Below are 8,589 nucleotides of genomic sequence, written 5' to 3'. Positions count from 1 at the left end.
TTACCCTCAAAGGAAATAATGGTTACTAGGGTAGATAAGTAACTGCTTTTAAAGTTTTGTTTGGGGCACGTAAATATGCCTTATTTTATGATAACAGAAGGAAATGAGCATAGCTTAAGGCCAGATAATAAAGTTTCCATCTACCTGTTATGGATTCTGGATGGTAAGCAGCTTTTGTATCAAGTATGGGCTGGTAGCCCTGGTTGACTTAAATGAGTTATATAGCCGTTGGGAAGTGGGAAATGGTGCTAGATTATACATAGACAACCAAAACTAACACAAACATACATAAGCTTCCTACTATGTAAATTCTTTTTGAGGTCATAGATCTCCTTTTACAGAATTTTTTTTTTAATTGAGACACCCTGGGTAGAGTGTTGTGGCTTCACAGCTCACAGCAACCTCTAACTCTTGGGCTTAAGCGATTCTCTTGTCTCAGCCTCCCAAGTAGTTGGGACTATAGGTGCCCACCATAACGCCCAGCTATTTTTTGTTGCAGTTGTCATTGTTGGTTAGCTGGCCTGGGCTGGGTTCAAGCTGGTGCCATAACCACTGTGTTACTGGCACCAAGTCTCCTTTTACAGAATTTTGTATATAACAGATTCAAAAACCAAATTTCTTGACCTCCCTATATTAAATGACTAAATGTTCAAAAGAACTACCTTTAAATAGGACATCAAAGGCTATACATTTTGTATGAAATAGTACGTGCACAGATTTTCAAAGCTGTGAAAATGCAGTAACTAGCACAACACATTTTGGTCACTTTATTAAATGACATTAAATAGTTAAGTTTCAACTACTAAACAGCACTTTGAATGGTGAAAACACAGATAGTATATTGTCATACTTGAATGCTTTTCTTTAAAAACACAATTCCAGTCCTTATATATATTACAAAACAGCCTTAAAGGAAGAAGTAACACCTTTCTACAGTACTTAAGATACTCAATAACAGAAATGAAAAGCAGTCTAACAGAAACAAAGGCAAATCTTCACAGCTGTATGATTTCAGCAGCCAAAGCTGGATGATGGACTGAAACATTACTATATAACTGGGACAAAAACATACAATATCACAATACTAAGCAAAAACGCTTTACACCCAAAGAAATAAAACAGGTTACAAAATGTGGAGAATTTAGCAGGCAAAACTGTATTACAAGCAACATTTTAAATCATCATTTTTAAGCCATTGCAACTATTTAAAACATCTAAAACAAATATAAAAATGAGCCTTTTAGTATTTTATTGATGTGATTTTTTTGTCTTTAAATATTTGTTAAAGCTTGATGTTACACTCAAAGTACATATTACGTAGCTAAATGTCAAGTGAGAAGAGGGTATGCAAAGTGGTCCAAGTTTTATTTCAAACTCTGATTTCCAATTAATCCTTCTAAATGTTATTCTTTAAGTCATAATTTTGTCCATGGTGGAAAAGGTTTAGATAGTTGCCTAAAATTTTCACATCTGTATCTTTGAGTAAATAATTAGACCATGTTGAAAATTCCTATGTCTACTAAATCAGGTTTAAAGTATTCTGGACTTATACAAATACCAACTGATAACAGTTAGCTAGAGCATACTGCCTTCAAATATTTATCTCATAAATCTTGTCTTTTTCATTTCTTCTAAAAGTAAACACATATCTACCCCCTAATTAAATAAATTTGATTACATGGCTGGAAATATATCCAAATATACAGAATTTGATAGTGATATCTCATCACAGGAAGATGGGGGAGGGGTAGATCCACCAAACCTCACAAATTCAAGATCACAAACCTAGTGTTTTTGGGATGTTTTACCACTAAGTTATTCCAAGATAAAAAGGGAAATCTCTTAATCATCCAAATAACTCAAAATAGTTTTAGTTAATGTTAAACTCATTCTAATCCAGTGATACCTAGAGCAAATCTTATGCCCAGATTTCTTGTTTTCTGGAATTCTTTAGCTGTTTCCACTACCTGTTACATCACCATCTCAAAAAATGATTTTGCCATACTGAGTTGACTCCTATAGTCAAAAATAATCTTTTAAGAATTAAAGTAACCAAATTATACATGAATAAAATTATAGGTCATTTTTATAGATCTGGATTAAGAAAAAATGTAATGATTTTCTAGTAAAACCCCATAAAAGGGTATTAAATGGATTAATTTTGAGAAAAAATTGCCTCACAAATCTAAACTAACCTAAAAACATCGTACTTTGTAACAATTTAAGAGAATGTAAGGAAACTGGGGGAAAAGAATATGATGATGAGAGAAAAGAAGAAAGCATAGAAGTCAGTGATCCTTATCTTTAAGAGGAATTATTTCACAATACTGACAGTACTGGGAATTGTTAAAGCACATTCCTCATGTGAACTTAGTCAGCAATGGTTCTGCCATTTCGATGTTTATAAAACAGGGTGTGAATCTAACCACCACAACTTCACTATTAACCTCCTAAAATGCTAGAACTTGATTTTCTTAGTCCACATCCCACTGCCAGCAACAGGATGAAGCACTAGCACTGGCACTATGCAGTTAAGAGATATGCTTTATATTAGTGCCAGGAGAGAGAAAATTTGTATGTGGAAGATATACACAACCCTGAAATTTTACCAGTAATTATTTCAGCACATATAACTGAAAATAAAAAAAAATGGCAGAAGGACTAAAGAAGGAAAAGGAATTCTCTTCTTAGGCTGTACTTAAGGCTGTTTATACAATGCTAAGATAACTGTTAAGACTCCTCCAACTTTAGAGCAGTAGTATTTAAGAATATTGCACACAATTCTGTCAAAGATAACCTTTAGTTTCTAACTTTTCAGTCACAGAGATGATATAGCAGGAGCCCTATTTCAGACTTCAGTCAAAAGAATATTAAAACCATTTCAATCACTTTAATCAAGAAATGGATTAAGTACAAAAGTATTTTATAACTTGAGGAATCAACTCTAAGAACTCAGCTGTGTGTTTTTGTTTAAAGAATGAATATATAAATTTTTATTCTTTCCTAAAATCATTAATTTTATCATAATTTTATGGTTGCTAAAAGCAGGCATAAAAATTTAGAGAGGAAATCTGTGGAGCTGTTACTGTTATGGAAGGACTTGTTTTCACTGAAAACAATTTGAAATATCTTCTGTACTCAATGTGTGTAAGAAGATTCTAGGCAATATCACTGACAAATGTCAGGGGAGAAATATTATGCCCTATTTAAAAAAAAAAATTAAACTAACATGGAGGATTGGCATTTAAGGGGACCAAACTATTTATACAGTTGAGTTCTGTTAAGTCATTGATTCCTAAAAAAATAAAAGATCTTTCTATGATTTTAACAATCCTTTAAGCTTTTAGTGCAAAATCACATTGATTTCCCTTGGGAAGGTCCTGGATTTTTGCTCCTCATTGGGGGTGGTGCACGCTGTAATGGTGGTGGCTGCATACCACCAGCCACTGACTGATACATTCCTCTCATATCAATCTGCTGGTAGTTAGATGGATTCATGATTAGATTTGGAGGCTTTGGCATCATGAGGTGACCCAGTGTGGCTTGTTGATAAGTCATTTGTTGCTGTTGCTGCTGATTGTATTGCTGTTGGAGCCTTCTGTTCATAAGTATCCGCTGAACACAGCTGATTAACTATAAAGAGAAAAGGGAGATATTACAAGTGCATGACCTGTCTCAAAGAAGCAAGTAACAGTTTTGGGTTAAAATCAATTTGTTAAGGGGATACATAACAAAAGCAAAACACATTATTGTTTATTATTATCACCATTATAAATCTGATGGCATTCACAGGACCATTACTGTAGAAACCAGTTAGTAACACCATTTAGGGCTAAATTCTTTTAATGTTGACTATTGTATTCTAAGCAGCTTTTAGGGTAATTGCCATAGTAACCTGTCCTGCACTGTGATTAGTCTCAAGTATTAGTTACAGCACTTTTTATCATGTCTCTCTCTTTTGAATATTTCATATGATGACAGAGAAATAAGCATTTTAGTGACAAACACCAAAGGGAAAAGAAAGCACTAGCAGTAGGAATAATTCCTACCTGGAATGTCCCAAATTTCCTATGGTAATTTAAAACCATATAATTTTGTAGTGTTTTATAAGTGAGATTCATGCCAAAGAAACTGATTCCCTGCTGTCAACAGTTGAAATTTCTCAGTGAAGGTGGCTAGCAAATGACTATGATGGGAAAGATGATCAAAGATCCTAGAATATGCTAGCCTTTTAAAGAATCATATAATTTAGTAGAAACTTATGTGCCACTCCTAGCTCTACTTTTTATTCTCTAAATATATTGATATGTATATTTCTACTTAAAAGTTGTTCAGAAATGGCAAATGTGATAAAAATCTGGCAAAAATTTCTATTTAGATGTCCAGAATATATGAAAAATAAAATTATATGGAATAGGTCCTATATAAACTTCAGGGAGACTCATTTGGGAAGCTATTACTCCTTTTTAACAGTGCCTTTAGCTGACATTACTAGGTTTTTGACAAATTTGCTTCAATAATCAACAACCATCTATCCCTCCTGGGATGGTTATTGACATAGCTGTTACATATACACATTATTATAAATTCAAGACAATTAATGATAACCTAGAGACAGTCAGAATTCTTACCATCTGTTGTTTTGTCAATACATCATTGTAGATTGCTTCTCTTCGTTTAACATCAAGCTCCTGGCTGGCTTGTCTACTTAATGCTAACGCTTGTACTTGGGCCTCTGAAAGATTCATGTTTTCCTTCCACTAAAAGAAAAATTGTCTATTTACTATTACTGTACAATAGAGGAAAAATAATTAAGGCACTTAAAGATATACTCAGGATTTTTCAAGTTTTTTCCCTCTTTTATTTGTTTTCTAAGAAAAACAATGAAGTAGAAGCAGGGTACTAAGTTGTCCATTGTTATATATGGGTTTGCTATCTCTGGAATGAAATAACTGTTTGGATGTAGTTTATACTACTAGAAATTAAAATATATTTACATAAGCAAAGATTTTACCCATTTTTTGTGTCAACATCTATGTAAAATTGCTGAGTTACAGCTTGCAATATTATCCAGTTTACTAGTATTTTACTATTGCAAACTAAGTTATAAGATGTGAACCAAACAACAATAAAAATTAAAACAAATGGTGGGCTGGGGAGAACACAAATCGGAGGTTCGAATGAGACAACTGCCAAGTAGCTTACTACAGCTGAAATTATATCTTCAAGAGGCTGAATCCTCACTGCTGTCACACTGTTTGTTGCTTCCACAACTTTTTCTCTTCCTTGATTAATGAGGTCCTAGAAGAGTACAATAAATAAGTTACATAGGGCAGAAAGAAGCACCATTTTAAAATATAGGGGTCTTTCCTCTTGCTAATTTATAGTACTTGTATTTAAAACTTTTTTAGTAATTGAAGAGAACAACAACATCCAGCATCAATATAGTGCAATAAAACTCATCAATGCCAACAGGGTCTTATTAGCTAGATAAAAGTCTGGGTTTTAATGCACCAATATTTTATTAATTTTTATTTTGTTAATTTTAATGAACCTATAGGCACATTTTAAAAAGGAAACCAAAGATTCAATTAAGTTATTAAATTATTGGTATAATAAAATACAATCTTTCCTATTTAATTGACAATTGGTTCTAGCTTTAAATTACTCATTTCATAATATTGGGAATTGTCATCTATTTAATGGTACATCTACACTGCATTAGAATGTAAATTAATGTGTGCATTTATCTTACTTTCAAACATTGAACAAGCAATTTGTTTATACCAAATATTTTAAAACTGAAGTATTTACAGAGCTTGTCAGCTGCCCTATTGTTCTTTAATTAAAATAATTCAAACTACATTAATTCAAGGTCTGATTCCCTTGTGCTTTGAACAAACCATATTTCACTATATGTTGGTTCACAAAAGGTCAACAAATAAAAGTGAAATTTCTTGGTCTATTTAAAGGTAATCTTTTGCAGAATGTGGTATTCCTGCATAGGGAACACTCAACAACAAGGCACTTGAAATTGCCTTTAATTCATGTTAAACTACCTTAGTACTTCACAACTTACCTCCAACTGTTGATTACTCATTGCTGACAGGGCTCCCAAATTGAAAGGAATATAAGGAGTTTGAGAGTTGAAACTGACAGGGGGTAAATTGGTCCCAGCTGGTATGTTGAAACGCATGGTCAATCCCTAAAAACAAAAAATTATGCACTTTTCACATTGTGATTTAAAACTTGAAATTCTACACCACCTACTGATTTAGAAAAGAATTCTCAGATATAGGACACTATTACCACTCTTACACACACACAGAAAACATCCTTTTCACCCAAAACAAAGCTCTTATTACACAGAAAGCTTTACCCCTAAAGGTGTACTCTTTTTTTCCCTGATAATTCCCATCAAATGAGGCAACTCAGAGAATTCTGATGAGACTCCTAACATCACATTAAGGTTGAAGAGGTTTGGTACTATGAGTTAGGAGTTTAAAAGGGATTCAGGTATTAGGATAAGGTGTCTCATGCTCAAACACATTTTTGCTCAAATGAGTTGGTTTTTAAAAGAGACATGAAATTATTTTCAATAAAGATGCTATTGGAGATTGGCATTAATATCTAATAATGGAATATTTTCATGTTCTAATAGCCAAGATTTAGAATTCATGGTGCACATGCTAAAACAATTACTCCCACTTCCAAACTCTAATCTCTCATGTTTGTTTCTGCAGAGAGGGTATTGATGGGAGTCAAGTGATGTTAAATATGTAACTTCCTACTCAACTCTCAATTCAGCAAGTGCTAAGCAGAAATGGGGTTATGATTCTTTAAGTATAAAATATTATTTTCTCATCTCCCCCCTCCCACTATACCACTGATGGCAGCCAAAGACAATAAATAAATTCTTATAATTGGGGACTCTGTTCTTAAAGACCCACTGTATTATTACCAGTTTTGAATGTGACCCTTTCCTCCTCACTGCTCTCTCAAACAATGTAAAAACAAAAAGCATTTTGAATGAATTACCTTCTTCTCTGCTTCATACTCAGCCCAGGCTGCTTTTCTTTCTTCTTCAGTCAACTCTTCTTCTTCTTTGTGGTCCAAAAGAGAATCATGTTCATGATATCCTACAATGTGTTCTTTATGTATCTGAAGAAGTTCTGCAAGTATGGTGTCCTGTTTAGAGGAGTTGAAATAAAAGAAAATTACTTTCTCCCTCAGGACTGAATGTCCAAAGTTGTACTGCCAATTGGTAGAATAGAAACTAGAAACTGAGTACTATACATATTACTGATATCTATATCTATATCTATATCTATATATATAAAATACCTAGAAAACAGCCACAAAACATGGAATACCAGCCTCTTATTTTAAGAAGTTCACTTTTATACAATATTTCAGGGATTCAACTTTTTGTTAAATTACCACTTTTCAGCTTTTAAGGTCTTTTTTCTCAACTTCAAAAAAAAATTCATATACATTTTGGTTTGTGCTTAGTTTTCAGTTGATAAGTACTAATGAAAACTGTTTAAGTTAATGATTACATTGAATGCCTATGCTAAAAGTCATAGCAACTCCTGTTTATACATAACAAATAACTTTATTTACACAATAAATTTAGCTGTTAACCATTATTCCAACAAAAACATCTAATCTAAATAGTTATAACTCAACTGGCACATATAGCCTTTATATTCCAATTGCAGGAAGTCAAATATAAATTATACCATGAAGACCCATGGGTTAAATTTCAATAGTTATTTGCTATAAATTTTTCAATTTATTATCATAGTGTCTTTTAAAAGAAATCATGGGACAGCACCTGTAGCTCTAAAGAGGCACAGGCTAGCTGACTGGATACATAAACTCAGAACAGACATCTGTTGTATATAATAATCTCATCATACCTTAAAGGATAAAAACAGACTCAGGTCAAAGGGATGGACTTGTATAATACAGGCAAATGGAAATCAGAAAAAAGCAGGGGTTGCAATTTTAATAGCAGATACAATTGGCTTTAAACCAACAAAGATAAAGAAAGATAAGGAAGTTCACTACATATTTGTCAAGGGAAACAACCAGCATGAAGAGATTTCAATAATTAACATTTATGCACCCTACCAAAATGCTGCTCAATTCATAAAGCAGACTGTAATGGATATGAACAACTTGATATCTTCCTGCCCTATAATAGTTGGAGATTTTAACATCCCTTTGACAGTTTTGGATAGATCCTCCGAGAAGAAACTAAACAAAGAAATATTAGAATTAAACTTGACCCTAGAACAAATGGACTTTACAGACCTCTAAGAACATTTCATCCTAATAAAACTAAATATACATTCTTCTCATCAACCCATGGGTCATCATCCAAAATAGACCATATCCTAGGACACAAGTATAACCTTAGAAAATTTAAAAGTACAATTATTCCTTGCATCTTCTTGGACCACCATGGGATAAAAATTGAATTCAACAGCAATGGGAATCTCCATACTCAAACAAAGTCATGGAAGCTAAATAATCTTAGGCTGACTGATAGCTGGGTCAAAGACAAGATTAAGAAGGAAATCA

At 33.0% G+C, this 8,589-nt stretch overlaps 1 protein-coding gene across 8 annotated transcripts in view; it reads right to left on the bottom strand.

Moving 5' to 3' along the window:
• Positions 1 to 751: 751 nt before the first annotated feature.
• Positions 752 to 8,589, bottom strand: part of ATRX (ATRX, chromatin remodeler) — a 325,591-nt gene continuing 317,753 nt past the window's right edge. For 5 of the 8 annotated variants that reach the window (XM_023519447.1, XM_023519443.1, XM_023519444.1 and 2 more), the window contains 5 exons: positions 7,039 to 7,188; positions 6,080 to 6,205; positions 5,206 to 5,301; positions 4,632 to 4,760; positions 2,210 to 3,633 (listed from right to left, as the gene is read on the bottom strand). In XM_023519447.1, the coding sequence (XP_023375215.1) occupies positions 3,355 to 3,633; positions 4,632 to 4,760; positions 5,206 to 5,301; positions 6,080 to 6,205; positions 7,039 to 7,188 (780 nt within the window). In that variant the 3' untranslated portion in view covers positions 2,210 to 3,354. Of the gene's footprint in view, positions 3,634 to 4,631; positions 4,761 to 5,205; positions 5,302 to 6,079; positions 6,206 to 7,038; positions 7,189 to 8,589 lie in introns of all 8 variants that reach the window. The other 3 variants (XM_003800455.3, XM_023519446.1, XM_023519442.1) reach the window with 2 other exon arrangements.

This window comes from Otolemur garnettii, unplaced genomic scaffold (genome assembly GCF_000181295.1).
Source record: "Otolemur garnettii isolate 467f Iridium unplaced genomic scaffold, OtoGar3 scaffold00175, whole genome shotgun sequence".
In the NCBI taxonomy this organism is placed as follows: Eukaryota; Metazoa; Chordata; class Mammalia; order Primates; family Galagidae; genus Otolemur; species Otolemur garnettii.
This window is presented reverse-complemented; position numbering and strand designations above follow the sequence as displayed.